Source organism: Pecten maximus, chromosome 6, assembly GCF_902652985.1.
Source record: "Pecten maximus chromosome 6, xPecMax1.1, whole genome shotgun sequence".
NCBI lineage: Eukaryota > Metazoa > Mollusca > Bivalvia > Pectinida > Pectinidae > Pecten > Pecten maximus.
In genome coordinates this window covers 27,423,484-27,446,817 of record NC_047020.1, presented here as the reverse complement: position 1 = coordinate 27,446,817, position 23,334 = coordinate 27,423,484, and the positions used below count along the sequence as shown (strand labels likewise).

Genomic DNA, 23,334 nt, shown 5'->3' with positions numbered 1-23,334 from the left:
AACGGTTTATTTTCATCGTATGTGAAAGAAAACCTTATTTTAAAGATTGGTTAAAGAAGGGAAGCGAAGAGAAAACGAAGAGAAATCGTAGGTAAAACGTAGAAAGCGTTCGTCAGAACGAGAACATGTCTGCGATCATTTTCTTGTTGGAAATCCCGTGTTTTGATCTTGATCAAATCTAGTTGTGTATGGCCTTGACTAGCGAATACTCGGTCCTCCAATTGGCCAAAGTATGGCAGTATACGCACATTAGGTTTGGTTTTATTTGTTTGGGCTTTTTGCGTTCTAGCAATAGCTGAGGACATATGCAACCGGAAGTCACTAGAAGTACAGCACTAAGCATTTCACATTAAGCAGCATCAAACTCACATAAAGAATATAAAATTGTTTTACAAAGTCATGACCGCAAGAAGTCGAATTTGTTTATATACGATGAACCTTGGCAAGTATCTGACACCTTCACAGTGAACTCTGTGCCTCCAAAAAGTATATCTACCTGGAGCATAGCTTGTGGATTCCAACCTTGGGGTGGGCGTTGCACTTTGATCTTGCCGATTTGGAAACAGGACGGTTCGTTGATGTAAGTTGGTATCTGGTTGGAGGCATACACAGTGAATTCCACTTCATTTTGTTTGTTTCCAGGACTGTAGAACTTTGTCACGACGCTTCCATCCTTCACCTCTTCTTCTGCCGTGACAAACGCATCAAAGCATTTGGAACAATACCATTGGTTGTCTCTTGGGCTCCAGAATCTGTATTCAGGTGAATGCATTTTTGGTTCAAAAACATTGTTCACCTCTATACCATAAGTATACTTCATAACTCTGGACTGGATGAGACTGGGATCAAACCCATACATTACAGCGCCTTTTAGAACAGCCAGTCCAGGATCCTGTGGGCAGATGATGGACTTGTTTGGGAACATCTCTTGGAAGTTTGCCTGTATGAGAGACGATTCTGAGAACCCACCCACTAACACTACCATAGTGATATCGTCTGTCATGATATCTAGCACGTGACTCAATGTTCCTGATACTGCCTCGCCGAAGAACTCCGTACACACCTCGAAACCAATATGCATTTTGTCTCTTTTCATAGAAACACATTTGGAAAGCTTAGTAGACTTTTCGATACTGTCCGCAAGCTTAGTGCCAGTCATAGAGTGATACAGATCTACTAGTGCTACTGGAATGTGAAACACGATTTTCCTACCACACTCGGATTTAAATGCCCTTTTCTTCACCTCAAAATCTCTAAACAACTCGATATAGTCTGTCATAGAATCCTTCTTAAGTGCCTCCAGGACCTCGTTGCCGAAAACTTGCTGTAAGAACGTTCGGAAAGCATTGTCCACTGTGGTGCCACCACATGCTCCGCCCGACGCTCGTCGGATCTCTCGGATGCGTTGACCGTCTGTTATTTGGTGTACTGTCATATCAATTGTTCCTCCTGTAGAGCAAAAGTCTTGTGTTTTGTATATATAAACAAAACCTACAAAAGGGGTAGACATTGTAATATAATACGAATCTGTACTTAACTGCAATTTTATAATCTTATTTAAAAAAAATGTAATGTATTTACTGAACTACACAGATTTATAATAATATTAATCAATATTCAGATCTTGGCATAAACAGTATATATTTTATGTTGTCAATAAGACAAGACTCTTTGTTTACGGTTGATGTTATGTAATGAGCGATTTAAAACGGTTTTTAGATAATAGGTGGTAGACACTTCTGGTGATCATTGATCCCGAGATTTGCTATACATTGTTATAGGTATTTCACGTTTTTAAAAATTAAAACTTATTTGAACAGTGACACGGTTCAGATTATACGGTTCAGAATAGTATATGTTCTTTTGGAATCTAATATTGATATTCATATTAATGCGGCTATTACACCTCCTCGTTTAGACTTTAACATTTCCTTCGACTTGTTTCAATTCCCTTAGTCGCCTCTTATGTAACAACTCTGTATGTCCTTAGCATCAATGAAGAGCCCTAGAAGTATGACTCAACTCAATTTGCATTAAAATGTTCTTATATCTTATATTTCTTTTGTACAATCCTTGTAGACTTGTATCAAATAATCATAAACATCAACATTTTGTACCTGGCCTTAAATATAGAGATAAATAACACACGCGTAACATTACTAATTGATAAAACTGGATGTGTACTAACCTCCCATGTCTACCACAATAAACTTGGAACCCTCCTCGAACAATGGAGTTGGTGTTCGTCCCGTGCTTTCTTCACACACACGAATGGCATGCTCTTTCATACAGTACAGGGAGGCAGCCTCAGGCTCCAACGCCAATTTGAGATAGTCAGTACATATACCGGCCTTTGGGAGACAAAACAGTAAACTTAATATATGTATTATCATACAGTGCATTTCTGCTTGTCAAAATTTGCAGAAGCAAAGTGATATCATGTTTTTCTCTAAATATATGTACAGCAACATTCATACTAAGCCTTGTGCGTGGGAGATTTTGATAGGAGGGAGTTGAGGTTTCTCTTTAATATGAAGTGATTTACTGATTATGATGGATTTGTATTTACACTCAAAAAAGGTGGATCTTAACAAATGTAATCCATAACTGTTAAAGATGATAAAGTCAAAAGAAGAACTCAATTATCGTTTGTGTTGTTTGCAAAGCCTTGAATGATTAAGACAACAGTCTGACTGAAATTTGATTTCCCTTGATTACACGTTACGATAAATTATAATCTACAGAAGTATCTTAAGCCAAACACACAATCGTAACTTCCTTATTAAGTAAAATTATCAGAGCATTACTTGTATAAAGTTGAATGAGAGTAAAATACATTAAAACAAATGGTTGTTATCACCGGATCGCGGAATAGCATCTCATTCGTGGTGAGTTTGCACCTAAACCTAGAATTATGCTTGATAGCATTCTGTTGTTGAGAAAAAGAACTACGATATTTTTGGAATGGATCCTAGTTCCACTACAAAGAAAATATATTAAGATATAAAAGCACGTACAACTTGCGCCGCTTCCCTCATGAACTGTTTGGCACCTTCGTCCCAGATGGCCGGTACTGTGATCACCCAGCCGATCATACCCTCATCCAAATCGCTTACTACCTGCTTCTGGGCCATGCCTAAGAGGTGTTCCCTCAGATACCGTATCGCCATGGAAAAGATGGTCTTGGCCGGCATCATCTCCCCATTGATATCCTTTATTAGTGTAGACCGACCAAGTGTCTGGTTGGACACAAATCGAACATGCAGGTAATTAAATTGTATGAGTAATTATATTTCATTTAGAATAATAAATGTAGTTGTTAGGGATGTAACGCATTGTATGATTGGAGGATTGTTATGGACTATTAGTATAATCTTGTTAGACTTGTGCTTGTGAGATACCTTATCAATTTGTTATCCGCTTATTCTTACATTTTGGTTAGATTTACCTTATGAAGTTGAATGCGTAACAAAAAACAGTAACAATACTGGCTGCTTACTGTTGGTAAAATGGTATATAAAACAAAACAATTGTTCAATATTCTTAAACAATCATATTGTTATGTATGCTAAAATTCAATAACATTATTTCAATGGAGCATTACAAACAGCTTGCCTTGTTGTTATGTAGAAGCATTTTGAAGTGTCTGAAGTAAAGCCAGCCTTTGTGATTGTTCTCCTCTGACAATTCAGAATATTTGGTTTCGGCATCATATCCAAACGAATCGAATTTTTTGTCCGGAGAGAGAAGTACGGAAGAAGGGGCTTTCTGTGACATCAGTTTCCCACTACCAATCCATGAATTTGTGTTTATTTTTAGTGGGTCCCGTTCGTAGTCATGTCGCATCTGAAAGGCGTACCCAGAATAGGTGGTGCCGAAGTCAAGGGCGGCAACTATGATGGGGTTAAACTCCATCGTATCCTGCAAGATGATAATGGTATGAGTAAAATCGTTATATAATATTTACCATGTAATACTCACGTTAAAAGTTCTCTCAGATATAAGTTAATGGTCTGTTATAAATAACTAGCTTGTATCGACATTTTAATTTAAAATCGATAGAACAATGGCAAAATATGAATAAAACAGATTTGTATGGAGACCCATGAAGTAGTACAGTGATAAGACTAGGTGTTTCGGGAGGAGAAGCGCCTTCTGTTTCACCGACGACACCAGCCATTCCAATCTATTCTAAACACGTGTTAAGTCACGTCCTCAAAATTAAAACGAGGACGGTCAAAACGGAGCCAACAGGCATATATATACAAGCTTCCTATGCCTTCATGTCGCACAAGGAAATATAATTGTCTTTTAACATGATAACATTGTACAAGCCTGATCAAAAAGCAATGATTGATAATTTATTATTAATATGACTTTGTTGATGTTAAAAATTAATTATCATACTTTTTGGACAATGCAGGAACAAATACTTCATAATCTATTTTCAGAAAAAACAACTATTTTTAGCCAGGCTTTATTTGGGCTATCATTATGATTTTTAGGAGGAATAACGCGACATTGATTTGTTGAATGTGAAAAATATAATTTTATAAAAATATAAAACAACTAAGAAGCTTTATATTATTAGTGAGCAAATACTATTTGTTATTATCCCTAACACGAGGTACATTACCTGTACAACAGCCATAGTGTGTGCCAATATGCACTTAAAGTGACACTTTACACCTGTTAGAATGCACACCAGATATGATAAAGCTGTATTTGCTTCTTAAGGGTTAACCGTTGCTAGGTGCCCGCCAAAATGAGCAGTGGGGGATCTAGAGAGCTAGAAATATAAAGATCGTGAGTATTGAAATGGTGCCATCAACGGTTTCCCCAGTGTCCCCGAAATAGAGACTAAGATTTATATATCCTATTTTAATTATTGCCTTTCAAGACGTCCAATTTACTTTATCACATATAAACTGTAGTGTATTAACCGGAGGAGGTCCTATCTCTGTACATACCCACGTATATATTATCATTTATATATCAGAATACATTTAATCTATTATACAACAATTGATTGTAATCACATTGTATATGTATGTGGGCTGTCGCACTTCCTTGTCGGTATTTTGACATTGTTTGGTCGACTTTTGTATTATCCTCCGTCGCCTTCTATGTAATAACATTTCAGGTCCATATAGTCATCAAGTAATCGAAACTGGGTGTTGAAGCGGGATCGTACAACATAAATATGAGACAGTGGGGATAATAAAGACGCATATCAAATACAGTGTTCGCTCAACATCCAATACATCTATATTGTGTGCGTTTTTTTGTTTTTGCATTTTTGTTGTTGTTGTTGGGTTTTTTTTTGTTGTTTTTTTAATTGTTTTAAATTTGTGATTGTTCATCAAACATGGATAACTGTTACAGAATACCAGCATCAAATGAAGTCAGCCAGGTGGAAATTAGTTTTCTTCTCTTCTTAACATATCCATTTCCATATCGTATCTTTCGTGTGCTGTTCACAATAGGCATCATTTTACTCTTCATGAAAGCATGACGAGTATTGACATGTACTTTTCTCGGAATCGTCTAACCTATCAATACCGGGTAGTATGGATAACAATAGGACTAAGGGAAGTAATCGTGTTAGCCTAGACAGGGGTTATTATGTTCCATTGTCCTTCGACAATGACATGGCGACATTTACTCATTATTAAGCTAATATTATAAGACTTTGTCCCATTAAACATAACCTTCACATGGTAAACCGTAACAACTGTAGTCACCTTGGAAATGGGTAGAGTTAAACCACCACGTATCTTGTAACCATATCAGTATATAAGTGAGTTTACCATCATACCTGCACATGCAGAAGACAGCAACAATACTGTACAGGTATAACCAAACTATATGTATAAAACTTCAGATAAGATTTGGAGGATGACCTTACCTGTGTATAACACACCTGCAGATATAATATATCACATCTTCCGTGATTAATGTCGATATACAGACGCACACGTTTACCTGGGGACTTCCTGTTACAAAGCAAAAGTAGATATTACTTCCTCATTACTCATTGGACTAGTAAGTACGGCTGTGGCCTAATACTCAGTAGACCAAGACGGATATGGTTTGACTTCAGATGCATCCTTATTGTAAAAAGGTCGTGGTTTTTCTTAAAATTGAGTAAATGACCAAAAGAATTTCTAATTCACCATGGGACTAAAAAGACAAAAGTTGTCCATTGTGATACGTGACATTAACTTAAACTTTAATTTTATATTTTAATCTTTCGCTCTATCAGCATATGTCTCCCTAAATATAGTCCGATCAGAATGGCATGCCCTGTTGAAATTTTATTAGCATATTTATTACAGACGACTATAAACATATCAGTCAACGTTCAACGAGATACCCCAACGACCAAGAAACTGTTGTTCGATTTTACTACTATCTCTTTTTTTCATGAGGCTATTTGAAAGATATTTTAACATAATGTAATGTTGGCTTTTTTAAAAATTTATTTTTCATTCATTTTGATTTTTTTTTACAAGACATACAATAACATACATATATACAAATGGGAAAGCATTACATACAATATATACTTTACATCAACATAGCATTCTCCCTGGTGGTATAAAAATATATTATGATATACAAAATGTATTAGATTAACTGAATGAGGTAGTTGGATTTATTATTAAAGTATACTGACTTTATCTTTGATTGAAACGTTATAGAATAGCAAAGAATGTAATAGACTGGAATAAGGGTGGAGATTTGGAGGGAGGGGGAACAACAACAACAAAGACAAGATGAGCAAATAACAAAAACAAAATGGATTTCTGTATACACATAAAGACATGGACATATGGACAAGGACATTGTAGACTGGTCTAACAAATATCAGTGAATTAGTATTTCGGTTACAGTTATTTGTTTATAAGTTGCTCACTCTACTGACTTCCTATATGGTTTGTTGTACTCTGAAAGATCTAGAAATATTGATGTGTTGGAACCAAGCTTAAATTTGTAACCAATCGTTTATTTGAGTAATATGATGTTCTTATTTGTATAGTTCATAGTTGAAATGAGAATTTTATGTGCTCTTAACTCAAATTTAATGTGATTTTTTAGATTGTCAAGATTTAGATCTATTTCCAGGCATTTGTTTTTGTATATGAATTGTTTTATAATTAAAATGATAAGGTTGTCTAAATTAAACTTTTGTTGCTTATTGATGAATGTGCCAAAAATGAATTTTTGTTTATTAAATCTTAAACCAAGATTCTTACTGATAATGTTTATTCTAAGTCTTTCAATAAGATTGGATACATGGTCACATTCCCATAATATGTGTGTTATTGTTTCAGGATGAGTTTTACAGAAGGAACATCAATTGTTATTCGACTTACCAATTTTAAAAAGAAAAGACTTTGTAGTGAGTGTTCTGTGATTTATTCTATACTGAAGCCAATGAAGTTTCGAACTAATGGTTGTTTTGAAAGGGGAGATGTATATTTCTTTCCATGTTTCTTCATTAAAATTAAAAATCTGGTACCATTTTCTTTGAGCTGTGGGTTTTGAATTATTTTTACAAAGGGTTCTGTAAAATTCGTGTGCACCTTTTTTGTTTACTAGAATATGTTTAAGATTTAGGGGTATAGCTGGTAATAAAATAATTTGTTCGTGATTAAATGTTTGTTGATTTTTTCTAATAAATTCCTGAACAGAGTTCAATGGATATTTTACTATACGCCCTTAAAGTTGCCTCAGCGGGCTATTTGAATCTTTTAAGAGGCATTTCCCATATTCAAATCATTTTTGAGCGTAAGGGAGGACAAATTTTTACAGTGCCTTTTTTTTTTATTCTATGTACCATATTACAACTAAAATCCGATTTTAAATTGATAAAAAGAACGTAGTTGATAAAATATTTGGATTTAATATTCAATTTTTCTACTATCTCTTTTTTCATGATGCTATTTGAAAGATATTTTAACATAATGTAATGTATTTTAATATTCTGAGTCTATCGAAGCTAGCAATCTGTTGGAATATTTATTTATATTATCTGTAATTGCATACATGCATACATATGAATATGTCAATCAATAATATAGTCATTAACTCTGATAATTGAAGTTTATTTGGAATACACGCAGCACGTTTTGTGTATATGTGCAGCATTCACTATTGTTGATCCTAATAACAATGAATACTATTTGAAAATTCTATTAGAGCAAGCAATTTAATTAAATGCACTTAAATAATAATAATAATAAAATGTATCTCCATAGTTATACATTGTAAGTTAACTCTTATTCAATCCAGCCATGCGGGTACAAGTGACTTCATAATATGACATATGTATATGGTAAATTTTATCTTATATCTATTTTTGACATGTCCACATCATCATCAATTGTCCTTATTATTTTCGGTCATGCATATTCATTTCATCATTTATGCTTATAAGTTTTATATTTGTGTCTAATTTCATTTGTGTTTTGACAAATAAAATACGTTTAAATATAAAAGAAACGATTCCTTGTTATAGGCAAATGGAATAAGTAATACTAATATGTTTGAAACATTTTGATGGCGAATAAAATGCATGATTTCTGACATATTCCTGCACCTATGGCTATATATGTGAAGCATTTCGAAGGTGTTCGGATTGGGGCTAGCGCTGTCATATAGATAGCCAGGTGACGATTTTGATTTACTATTATATATTGTGAATTCAATATACGTCTATCACATGCCATACAACATCATGTTGAGGTTCATTGTAAAATAACTGTCTAGCAATCATGATTTTATTTCTTCAGGTGATGGATTCTTTTAGAGTATTTCATTACACTAAGGGAAGAATGCCAATGCATGGGTATTTGATAATATATACTGTGTGAAACAACAGTCATACTCGGAACTTATCTGGTTCTTTATGTAAATACATAGTTCTACTGGGGTGTAATCAGGCGAAAAGGTGTGTGTTTCAAATTCCGTCTGTACATTTGGCTAGACGTTGTTAAAGTGGCATATACATGTGTATTATGTATACACTGGTGTCGTTCGAAGTCATTATTCAAGTTCTGATTTAGTGGCGACAGTCCAAATCTCCCGACAATGCTTTAACATCATATGAAGAAAAAGATGCATTCGATTACATCTGACATGCTTCAAATGGGAAGGGCCATTGGCTTTTGATTTTGGTTGACTGCACGACCCGGGTGACTTCTCGGTGAGATATTTGTGTTTAACTGATTGGCCGTGAGGCCAACGGTAATAAAAGAATTGGATTGAATTGAATATTGATCAATATATTGGCGTAACCCTACATAACCTGGCTATGTATATACCTATATACATATTTGAACCCACTATAAAAATGGGCTAGTCATGTCATCCATTTAACGATTTCTCGATAAAAATACAAAACAAAACAGTGCTGGGTGCGAAAATGTGTAATGTACCTATTATTACGGTTCGTTTATTTCTTCAGTATTTCATTACACCAAAGAAATAAGAATGTCAAGGCATGGGTATTTTATCATACATACCGTGTTAAACAAAAAAGTCATACTCAGAACTTCTCTGTTTCTGTATGTGAATACATAGTTTTACTGGGGTGTAAACAGGCGAAAAGGTGTGAACTTCAAATTCCGTCTGTATATATGGCTTGATTGTTGAAAAGGTTGGTCTACCTCAGCGGGTCGCCTTGGCCAATGTGCTCCCTGAAGTACACCGGTGTGGGTTGATATCATTATTTAAGTTATGGTCTAGTTATGACGAGATAATTATGATCCAAAAAGAGTCATTCGATAACATTTGATTTGCTAGAAATGAAAAGAGTCATTGGCTTTTGTTTTTGGTTGACAGCACGACATGGGTGACCTCTCCGCCTGGTATATCCATGTTGTATTTTGTATAATGTTTGTATTTAACTGATTGGCCTACGGCCAAATGAAATAAAAGAATTGAATTGATGTGGATACTGATCAATACATAACCCTCCTTGACATAGCTTGTACCTATATATACCTGAACCCACTCTAAAAATAGAATAGAATATAAATATATACATTGTATATGACCCATATAACGATTTCTCGATCAAATACAATAACAAAAATGGTGTTTGGTGCCACAATGTGTATTGTACTGTACGTGTTATTACAGTTCAGTCGAGGAATTGAACTATGGCCACCTTGTGGAATCAACATGTCTGTTACGTGCCAACCATTATAATTCAAAATGTGTTTAAAAACGGATAAATATTCGCAATATATCAATAAATTGTAATTACAATAATAAGTCAATGGGGCATAATCCCCCCTTGTTGTCTAACTACAGATAACCGGAATGTCACTGTAGAGTTAAATAGATAAGTTGCACAGTTATTCATCAAAATTTCACCCCCCAAAAATCTTTCTTTATATTTATAAAGTCCGAAATTGTTTTCGCGCTTTTTGTACGAAAAAGTGCACGCGATAAAACGCGCAGTTAAAGCTTTTTCGCCTGCTGATTGACATGCGTAGTATTTTAAACGGGACAATGCCACCGTTTACTTTTCCACATCGGGAAATAAAATTGTGGAATGTATCGATAAATAAATTCACATACCTCATGAGTTGACGATACCGTGCTTTTAATTTATTTGTAAATATCATTTATTTCACTCACTTGATGATTAAGATTTAATGAATTGCCTCAAACAGAAAATGATTTGATACGTGACTATGTTTTCGCTGGGTATACGTACTCTGAAATCTCAATCATTCTATTCCAGTTACAGAATAACTGTTAAGTATACAACATTACGGAACTTGACAAGTTGTCGAGTGTCGATTAGAAGCAAGGCGAATTCCTCGTTCGACTCAACGAGGCGGCCTACTTTGCTCTCCTCCATCTTTCCATCTGGTTGCCAATTTTTATGATATTCACTGTCATTGACATCCTTTTCCTTGCCCATTCCGTTTTCAATGTACCTTTCCGCCATCAGTCATTTTGTTTTGTTCATTAGCTATGGCGATCAATTTTCCTACTTCAGGTCGAAGTTAAAACATTTTCAAGTGGTTTACTTTTTAAGAACTTTGAGTTATCTTCGGACTTTTAAGTGTCTCATTAAGATAAACGTTATAACATTTACCAGTTCAGAAAAATAAAAGATTGCCGTTTACTTTTATTTTCGTAGCATAAGATCATTTCACCGACGTGATGTCACTTTAAATTCAATTCAATTAAACTTTATTAGCACTTTTGTAATAAAAAATGTAACTTAATGGTAAAACATGGACAGAATGGGACTATCAATAAAATGTATACAATATACTAAATCAAACTGGATGGGGATCTGTGTTCCTTAGCTCTAATGACTGTTTAGTAAATTAACAGGTCTGAAGTATGCTCTTTATATTTGACGACGACATGGTATTAGTAAAATTCGCGGATTCACTTAGAGCAGGATAAAAGATATCCGAAATCTGTAGATAGAACTTGGACCTAACTGATTGGTTAATTGGGCAATGGGAAAAGAAATGCAATTCATCATAAATGTACCACAGGCGTCTGCATCTATTTAGTATCTATAGAAAAAAAATTAGCCCCTACTCTAACTATGTGCTTTTTATATCAATACTAACCTGATGCAAACGACTGTGATTGTACCTAGTGATCCTTTATTGACTGAATACTAACTCACCTGAATACCTATAGTACAATGTACTAGTAACTATTGTGGTATATCGTTCATATCTGATGTATAAGTGTATATTTTATTTATGAATACATACGGCAGTCCACTTCCACTAAAATGGTGTAATAACCGCTCGCACATAGGGTCAGTACAATGGATATATGTATATGTACTTTCAAATAGTGATGACGTCATTATTCGTATCTTTGTGTTAATTAACAATAGTCGTCAGATTATGCCTTAAACAGTGTATTTTGTTTACAGCTACTGCGATGTAATGTCACTCCATAACATTTTATTGTTCTCATGAAATCATGGCATTGATTCAAGATAACATACCTCCTGGGGTGAGAGAAATGTAGAACAGATATAATTGCCGATTTGTTATCCTCTCGAGCTTGTTTGTCAAGGTACCAACGTTAAGATCAATGACACATGTACAGTCATTTTAAAAAAAAATGTCATCGATCTGGCGAATTCATTTTATGACAGATTTTGATAAATCGTCAGCAAGTGCGAGAATACCTCGAAACGTTTTGCTAATAAAGTGTAAGTCCAACCTTATCCAAACTTGGTATGAAGTTAGATCACATAATGGACATATCAACACAGTCTTCATTTACGGAATATCATACATAATTTCTGGCCCATTGACTCTCGAAATTAGGATGCTGTCAATATGGACAGCTTCCCAAAAAGTATCAATGTTATTCCAAACAGACCTGGTATTTAGTTGCATTTTTTGCAGTATTTTCGGGTCAAAAACATTAGATTTAGGGAAATTGATATAGGCCTAACAATCTTTATTGCTTCTCCAACCGATTAACAAATTAGTTTATAGCCAAATTGGAATTGAGTCTATAATATACCAGATATATTTTCTGATCATTTGGTAGAAAGAGTGTTTCTTGGGCTATCTAGGTGAATTTGAGACTAGCGAAATTTAATCATTTGTTTTGCAATGCATTAATACTTACACATGTCTGTATTGTACTGTATGTATACAGAGTGTTCCAATACTATCAAGACGCGTTTTTTTTGTTTGTTTTTGTTTTCTTGTATTTTGTTTTGTTTTTTGTTTTTCTTTTGTTTTGTTTTTGTTTTTGTTTTGTTTTGTTTTGTTTTTGTTTTGCTTTGGGAGAAAATACTTAAATTTTAATTTTTTGTTAATTTTGACTTTAACCTTACAAAGTGGGACAATCGAGGCATACAATGACGTATAATTCCTGTTTATTAGTCAGGTACGAGCTACCTGGAACGAGTTGCTGTTGGCAAGCGAGGAGATTTGTGTCGTTTGCGATGCCTTAGTGTGTCTTTGTAGCAGTTAGGGTCATATGGAGGACTTGTTTCTAGGGGCGCTAAAATAAGAACACATAGTACAGAACGGAGGGGTAGGAAGGATAGAAATGGGAGATTAAAGATCTTGGCATTGTTTCAAATTAATGTTAAATACTGTTTCATTCAGCGTCCCTTAAATAGGAGAAATGTTAGTGATACATTAATTCTACAGGGGCCCTCTTTTCGTCGCTTTTCTTTTAGATGTCTTCCACGATCAAATTTATGTCGATACAGGAAGATCACGGTTTTTTTCTGGATATATTTTCTCTTCTCCCTGCTGATTTACCGTCAGATATGTTCGCTATGAATTGTTATGCAATAAATGGAATAGTTGCTCAGTATTTACAGGGATGTGTCACCTTCTACCAGCCGTCATGATCACTACGACCGAAAAAAGAATCCCTGTGTTGTATTCCAAACTCTCGTACTATGACTTGTTGTTAAATGTGCTTCGGAAAGGTGGAAACCATTTTGTGGAACTGCTAACTATCTGCTACCAGGTAGTCGAAAACCAAATTCAAGAATGGATTAAAACTCACGTGTTTAGTCTGTGATTAGATATTTATACACGCGTAGAAATATATTATAATCTATATACACGGGTAGATATATATTATAATCAATATACACAGGTAGATATATGTTATAATCTATATACACGGGTAGAAATATGTTATAATCTATATACACGGGTAGATATATATTATAATCTATATACACGGGTAGATATATGTTATAATCTATATACACGGGTAGATATATGTTATAATCTATATACACGGGTAGATATATATTATAATCTATATACACGGGTAGATATATGTTATAATCTATATACACGGGTAGATATATGTTATAATCTATATACACGGGTAGATACATATTATAATCTATATACACGGGTAGATATATATTATAATCTATATTCACGGGTAGATATATGTTATAATCTATATACACGGGTAGATACATATTATAATCTATATACACGGGTAGATATATGTAATAATCTATATACACGGGAAGATATATGTTATTATCTATATACACGGGTAGATATACTGTATGTTATAATATATATACAAGGGTAGATATATATTATAATCTATATACACGGGTAGAAATATATTATAATCTATAAACACGGGTAGATATTTGTTATAATCTATATACACGGGTAGATATATATTATAATCTATATACACAGGTAGATATATATTATAATCTATATACACGGGTAGATATATATTATAATTTACATACTAGCGTAGATATATGTTATAATCTATATACACGGATAGATATATGTTATAATCTATATACACGGGTAGATATATATTATAATCTATATACACGGGTAGATATATGTTATAATCTATATACACGGATAGATATATGTTATAATCTATATACACAGGTAGATATATATTATAATCTATATACACGGGTAGATATATGTTATAATCTATATACACGGGTAGATATATGTTATAATCTATATACACGGGTAGATATATGTTATAATCTATATACACGGTATATATGTTATAATCTATATACACGGGTAGATATATGTTATAATCTATATACACGGTTAGATATATGTTATAATCTATATACACGGGTAGAAATATATTATAATCTATATCCACGGTTATATATATATTATAATCTATATACACGGGTAGATATATGTTATAATCTATATACACGGGTAGATATATGTTATAATCTATATACACGGGTAGAAATATATTATAATCTATATCCACGGTTATATATATATTATAATCTATATACACGGGTAGATATATGTTATAATCTATATACACGGGTAGATATATATTATAATCTATATACACGGTTAGATATGTTATAATATATATACACGGGTAGATATATGTTATAATCTATATACACGGGTAGATATATATTATAATCTATATACACGGGTAGATATATGTTATAATCTATATACACGGGTAGAAATGTATTATAATCTATATACACGGGTAGATATATATTATAATCTATATACACGGGTAGATATATGTTATAATCTATATACACGGGTAGATACATATTATAATCTATATACACGGGTAGATATATATTATAATCTATATACACGGGTAGATATATATTATAATCTATATACACGGGTAGATATATATTATAATCTATATACACGGGTAGATATATGTTATAATCTATATACACGGGTAGATATATGTTATAATCTATATACACGGATGAATATATGTTATAATCTATATACACGGATAGCTATATATTATAATCTATATACACGGTTAGATATGTTATAATCTATATACACCGGTAGAAATATGTTATAATCTATATACACGGGTAGATATATGTTATAATCTATATACACAGGTAGATATATATTATAATCTATATACACGGGTAGAAATCTATTATAATCTATATACACGGGTAGATATATGTTATAATCTATTTATTGTATACTTAGTAATAAACACAGGTTTTTTTGCATATGCATTATGGCGCTAAATCTCCCGATCCGTAATCCTTACCCATGCATTATTGATTCAGTAATGCACCCCAAACCCTGTATTGGCCCTCTTCGCGGAACACCTCTAAATTTTGCGTCTCATCAAACTATTCGGGTCTCTCGGGTTTTGACGTAGGTGCTGTGTTGTCAGCGAAACCAAAACAAACAACATGGCGTCGAGTAGACGAAGGAATGAGGACATGGGAGAGAAGATTTTAAATTCGCTTGCAGCACGAATTGCAGAGCTAGAATATCTCGCCGAGATGGAACACATGGTAACCGAGGATATTGATAACTTAAACTTTACAATAGGAGAGGTCGTACAAGCCGATGTTAACCAATTGTTGTATTGGGGTCTCGGGGTACATGTAGCAAGTACATGTAGGGGCAGGAAAAGAGCAAGGATGATAATTGACAGTGATTCTGACTGATTCAAATCAATGTTTATTCTTGATCCTTGATCAGTGACATGGTAGAAACACCTTTGGAAAGGAACTTATTTAGAAATCATTATAAATTTGACAGATATGAACTTCATAAAGACTTAAAAAACTTCAATATTATAAAGTGTTTATAATTCAATACATTAAAAATTTGAATCTGATTTTTCTTGTCAAGTTATAATTGTTGTTTTGATTAATGTTCTGTGATTTATTACCAAGAATACAATAAATTGAATAAAACATACCTTTTTCCATGGAAAAAGGTATGTATTATTCTCTATATACACGGGTAGATATATATTATAATCTATATACACGGGTAGATATATATTATAATCTATATACACGGGTAGATATATATTATAATCTATATACACGGGTAGATATATATTATAATCTATATTCACGGGTAGATATATGTTATAATCTATATACACGGGTAGATATATATTATAATCTATATACACGGGTAGATCTATATTATAGTCTATATACACGGGTAGATATATATTATAATCTATATACACGGGTAGATATATATTATAATCTATATACACGGGTAGATATATGTTATAATCTATATACACGGGTAGATACATATTATAATCTATATACACGGGTAGATAAATGTTATAATCTATATACACGGGTAGATATATATTATAATCTATATTCACGGGTAGATATATGTTATAATCTATATACACGGGTAGATACATATTATAATCTATATACACGGGTAGATATATGTTATAATCTATATACACGGGTAGATATATGTTATAATCTATATACACGGGAAGATATATGTTATTATCTATATACACGGGTAGATATACTGTATGTTATAATATATATACACGGGTAGATATATGTTATAATCTATATACACAGGTAGATATATATAATAATCTATATACACGGGTAGAAATCTATTATAATCTATATACACGGGTAGATATATATTATAATATATATACACGGGTAGAAATATATTATAATCTATATACACGGGTAAATATATGTTATAATCTATATACACGCGTAGATATATGTTATAATCTATATACACGGGTAGATATATATTATAATTTACATACTAGCGTAGATATATGTTATAATCTATATACACGGATGAATATATGTTATAATCTATATACACGGATAGCTATATATTATAATCTATATACACGGTTAGATATGTTATAATCTATATACACGGGTAGAAATATATTATAATCTATATACACGGGTAGATATATGTTATAATCTATATACACAGGTAGATATATATTATAATCTATATACATGGGTAGAAATCTATTATAATCTATATACACGGGTAGATATATATTATAATCTATATACACAGGTAGATATATATTATAATCTATATACATGGGTAGAAATCTATTATAATCTATATACACGGGTAGATATATATTATAATCCATATACACGGGTAGAAATATATTATAATCTATATACACGGGTAGATATATGTGATAATCTATATACACGCGTAGATATATGTTATAATCTATATACACGGGTAGATATATATTATAATTTACATACTAGCGTAGATATATGTTATAATCTATATACACGGATGGATATATGTTATAATCTATATACACGGATAGCTATATATTATAATCTATATACACGGTTAGATATGTTATAATCTATATACACGGGTAGAAATATATTATAATCTATATACACGGGTAGATATATATTATAATCTATATACACGGGTAGATATATATTATAATCTATATACACGGTATATATGTTATAATCTATATACACGGGTAGATATATGTTATAATCTATATACACGGGTAGATATATGTTATAATCTATATACACGGGTAGATATATATTATAATCTATATACACGGGTAGATATATGTTATAATCTATATACACGGGTAGATACATATTATAATCTATATACACGGGTAGATATATGTTATAATCTATATACACGGGTAGATATATGTTATAATCTATATACACGGGTAGAAATGTATTATAATCTATATTCACGGGTAGATATATGTTATAATCTATATACACGGGTAGATATATGTTATAATCTATATACACGGGTAGATATATATTATAATCTATATACACGGGTAGATATATGTTATAATCTATATACTCACGTAGATATATATTATAATCTATATACACGGGTAGAAATGTATTATAATCTATATACACGGGTAGATATATGTTATAATATATATACACGGTTAGATATATGTTATAATCTATATACACGGGTAGAAATATATTATAATCTATATACACGGGTATATATATGTTATAATCTATATACACGGATAGAAATGTGTTATAATCTATATACACGCGTAGATATTTGTTATTATCTATATAATCTCGTAGATATATGTATGTTGTTATCTTTATACTCGCGTAGATATATGTTATGATACTTATAATCATTTAGATATGTAAGATATGTTCTGTACCAATACCTGGAAAACAAAGGACAAAACCTTTAATGATTAGTTAAATCTTCTAAATCATTTATATCAATTGGAAATTAAAATCGGGATGAATGTTTGCCTTGTTTCGAACCTTTAAAAAATGTTCAACACCAAATTGTCGTTTTATCATACCTAGACATAATATGGTTGCATGTATTAAACAAGTGCAATCAATGATTGCGAAAGCTCACCGGCGGCAGCAATCACACTATGCATTCATTTTTTATGGATGTATAAGCATGTCATTTTGAAATTGTATGTCACATAATATCGCTCCTAGACCTCTAATGGATGTATAAACCAAATAAGAAGGGTGTGGACTTACAAGCTTTCTAAAACTAACCCCCAAAATCTTTAAAGTGAGTTTTGGTGCCGAAAAAGTTAAGTCCACAAAATGGTAAAATGCGAAAAAAAAATGTCTGCATGATTTTCCCATAACATCACTCCTAGACCTCTAATAAATGTACAAACCAATTTAGAAGGGCATGAGGTGTATACTTTTGGACTTACAATCTTTCCAAAAACTGACCCTAAAAACTTTAAAGTGAGTTTTGGTGCCAAAAAAGTTAAGTCTACAAAATGGTAAAATGCGAAAAAAACAAATTTTGTCTGCATGATTTTGCCATAACATCACTCCTAGACCTCTAATAAATGTATAAACCAAATAAGAAGGGCATGAGGTGTATACTTTTAGACTTGCAAGCTTTCCAAAAACTTACCCCAAAAACTTTAAAGTTTTGGGGTGGGACGCCAACTCCGACGCCGACGCCGACGCCGGGGTGACAGCATTAGCTCTCGGTTACTCGTAACGATGCGATGAGGGGTTTATGATCATGCACTTGGAACCCTTTGACAAACTTTATCGTGTGTTTAAATGCAAAATTCCAAAACACGGTGAAATTATACATACTTATATATATATATATATAAATCTTTATAATTTTGCCGTTACCTCATAAGTAACATCTGATCAATGTAATAATGTAAAAACGTGAATACAATTAGATCCAAAATACTTAAAAGTAAAAACAAAAACAAAAACAAAAAACAAAACAAAACCAAAAACAAAAACAAAAAACAATGGTAAAAATTTGATCAAATATCTCAATATTTCCACATTATTTTGTCAAAAAAGGGGAGTGTGTATACTAATGGACTTTATATGAATCTTTAAAAAAAAACTTACACCAAAAACTTTAAAATAAAACAGGCGAGATATATAACTAGGTAATTAATAAAGAGTCATGTTATCATCATTATTATTTTAGTTAACTCTGTAGATATTACATTATAAGTATTAATGTAACATATCAATAGGAGATTATTATATATATATTTTTCATAAAACAAGAACACACTATTTTACTCCGTTTTATAACAATGGGTAATTAAACAGGACACATAAGTAAAAAAATATTAGGTAAAATTAACAAAGGTCACTGTGAACTGAATGGTAAGTGCGAAACATTCTGTAATTGTTTTTTCCCTTTGTCTTACAAACCCAACACAATGTTTTGTTCTCCAAAGATTGAGGACACGGGAACAGCACTTAAGGTCGCTCTATTATACATTAAAATGGGGACGAGGTCATAAAAGTTGTTTTTAATTATAGTCTATTACATTGATAATACGTTTTAATTATGTATATAAAAGGTGTTGTTTTTAATCAGCTCGTGACAGAAAGCATTCATAAGAACAATTGTAGACAAAGAAAAAAGTAAATAGAGCATAAAAACCGGTTTGTTCTAGTCATGGCCGAACAACCAGTTTAAAATGGAACATTGTCGAAAAGTGTATAGCACGCCAAATTGGCAAAGCTATCGGGTTCAACATCTCATTTAAACTGGCCTGATATTTTGCCATTAACACAATAAGGGTACATACTCATGCCCTACAAAGGGCGAGTCTACCATGTAGGGCGTGATGCATAAGTGTCGATTTTACGGCATAAGTTCAAGTTCAAGGTCAAGACATTTAACAATACAGTTGAGGTATTTTGGTATTATGCCAATGTGGGTGTATATGTACAATACATATCAAATTATCTTAATTCACCATTAAACCATGATTTCAAAATATCTATAATAGAGACGTTCAGGGCTAGAAATTAGCACTTGTCAGCAATAAATTAGTATGTCCTTATTTTTGAAGACCAAATACGCGGTGCACACGTTGAAAAATCCATGTTCCCTGTAATACGACGAAACTTTCAATACATGAAGGACGTGCTTTCCCGCATTTCTATAAAACTCTTGTTAGAGTTCATTTACAGCACGTGAATTCGGGTTGGTACCCACATACGGTTTAACATATTGATATGTTAGAAGGGATTCAAAGGAGGGCAGCTAAACAGATACCATGGTTCAGGGATCTGACATATTCGGAACGATTGAAAGAAATTAAAATGACCTATAATGATAGACAAAGGAGATGTCATAGAGGTATACAAAGTAACAAGTTATGTATAAGACAGAAAGACCTCCGATTTCTTTAAAATGTGATAGGATCATTCTGAAAGACATTGTACCAGAGGTCATTAAAAACTGTATCCATAGCTCTCAAATATTCAATAAAAACACATTTCTTTTCTCTATGGAAAGTACGATTATGGAACAGTCTTCCAGAAGATGTGGTATCAGCGCAATCTGTCAACGCCTGTCATAGATACAAAACTTTATCAAGCTATACTTCATAATCCCCTAGAGATTTATCTCCATTTAGATACCCTCGAATCTGCTCACATACGTCAATAATTCATAAGTAAAGTAGGTAACAAGCAATTGAAAACAGAACGCGAACCCATGGATGATAAACCGAAAAACATGGTTTTGTTTATCAAATGCCGAGAAGTTTCACTGCGTGGTGGCTTGTCACGTTTAACTCATCTTTTATTTTTGTTTAACTGACGTGACTCTGTAAGTCGTAAATGATGTCGTAATTTTGCCCACTCCTATTCTTTGCCTTCGCGGCAGCAATACATGTAAGTACATCTGATCGACACTGGGCTGCACCGCCATTCTTGGGGGGAAAACCGCATTAGAGATTCCCCGAAGTCGTTCAGTTTTCCGATTGTAATTGCATTTATCAAAAACTGTTTTGTAATTGTGTCGTAATTTAAATGTTACGAAAACATAGAGAGCCCTCAATATATAAAAAAGCAGACTTGATCAACATTGAATTACGTGTATATTTTATGAAATCATGTTCAAGCCCGGTGTAGAGGATTTTCCTGTATCACAAAATGAAATCAAGCTGTATCAAACTAAGTATAACCAGGCCGTATTTGGCCATTTAAAACATAAATATACCACTAATCATGACTAAAATGTGATTAACTGTTCAATAAAACAATTACGTGTACAGTAGCTGGCAATAGTGATATAGGCGGTATTTTCTCTCACAGACTCTCAAATCGTAGTGTACACATCAGAACAAATAAGAAGTGACTGTATGCGCGAGATTTCCCAGCTGATAGGGGAAAATGGTCGCTTTGGATTTAGGAATGTTATATGCCTTATTACATTATAAGTCTCTTGAAATAGAGAAGGATACCATCATAGTGTGTTAAAATGTAATGTTGGTGATTATGACGAAAGGTTTATGATGTCAAATGATACTTTGCTTGAGCTGCAGTGTTGGATGACACTGTAGAGTCAAGAAGTAGACATATTTCGATTCCCCAAGCACACTTGTAGCTTGAAACTGAAAGTTCTTTACCACAACATCGCCAGACTTCTGTCATGCTAACACAACCAAGTCGACATTATCCACTGAGAAAGTTGAGTCTTAGCTGTTTCCGTTTATCGGTATACTGCTTGAAAACAGAGGAATATCGCAGGACGCTATCTAGATCATCGAAGCATCTTGACATCAGTCCACAAAAAGACAGTATATGGACTTATATTAATATTGGTGGCTATTTTGTGAGCAGCGGTTGGGGGCTATTTTGTGAGCTGTAGTAGAGTGATTCATTTGATCCACCTTTCAATGAAGTGCTACATTGAAAGATGGATCAAATGCTGAACGGGCTGTGTTTATGGCACCATAACCAAGATGTCTATCACTGTTTTGATAGGCATCTTGGTTATATTGCTTTAAACACAGCCCGTCCATCTAGTTCCTCACTATGTGGACTAACAGGAAAAACTCGTAAGATAGGAGACAATTTATTAGTGCAACGGTATGTAAAGGACGTGCTTGTAAAAAATACCTGTACTCCCAAAGACCTATGAAACATGGGATGTGTCTGTAGTATTAAAATTTATGAAAACGTTGTATGCATTTGAAGGTTTAACTTTGAAGCAGCTAACTTGGAAAATAGTTACCTTATTAGTATTACTTAGTAGTCGAAGAGAACAATCTTTACATTTATAAGATTTAGATGATATAAGTATCGTAGGTCTAAAGTAGTTATTAGATACTTTTCTTTGTTAAAAACCAGTAAACCTGGTCGACATTTACATGGTTTATCTTTGCCAGCTTGTTCAGATCCTGCTCTTTGTATTATGAAACATTAGAAGCATACGTATAAGCTGATATACGGGTAGGGTCAAGACTTTTTATGAGTACGATGAAACCGCACAAGGTCGTTAGCAGGGATACGGTCAGTAGATGGATTAAACATTTTGAGCTAGAATGAATACATTAAAAAAATTCTCAGCCGATTTATCTAGGACTGCTGCAGCTAGTGCGGCTCGTCGATGGACACAATTCTTACGACAGCTGGATGGTCCAACGCCACTTCATTCCCAAAAATTTATAGGAAGGATGTGATACATTCACAGGATCATATCGTACATTTTTCAGGGAGAGCCTGTTGAACAA

At 33.0% G+C, this 23,334-nt stretch overlaps 1 protein-coding gene across 1 annotated transcript; it reads right to left on the bottom strand.

The window, feature by feature from the left end:
* LOC117329423 (heat shock 70 kDa protein 12B-like) lies at positions 1–5,993 on the bottom strand. The gene is made up of 5 exons (XM_033887367.1): positions 5,909–5,993; positions 3,616–3,921; positions 3,018–3,239; positions 2,189–2,351; positions 1–1,449 (listed from the first exon to the last, which is right to left on the bottom strand). Exons 2-5 carry the CDS (start codon positions 3,913–3,915, stop codon positions 398–400), a joined length of 1,737 nt encoding a protein of 578 aa, XP_033743258.1. The 5' UTR covers positions 3,916–3,921; positions 5,909–5,993; the 3' UTR covers positions 1–397.
* Between the last annotated feature and the right edge of the window lie 17,341 nt (positions 5,994–23,334).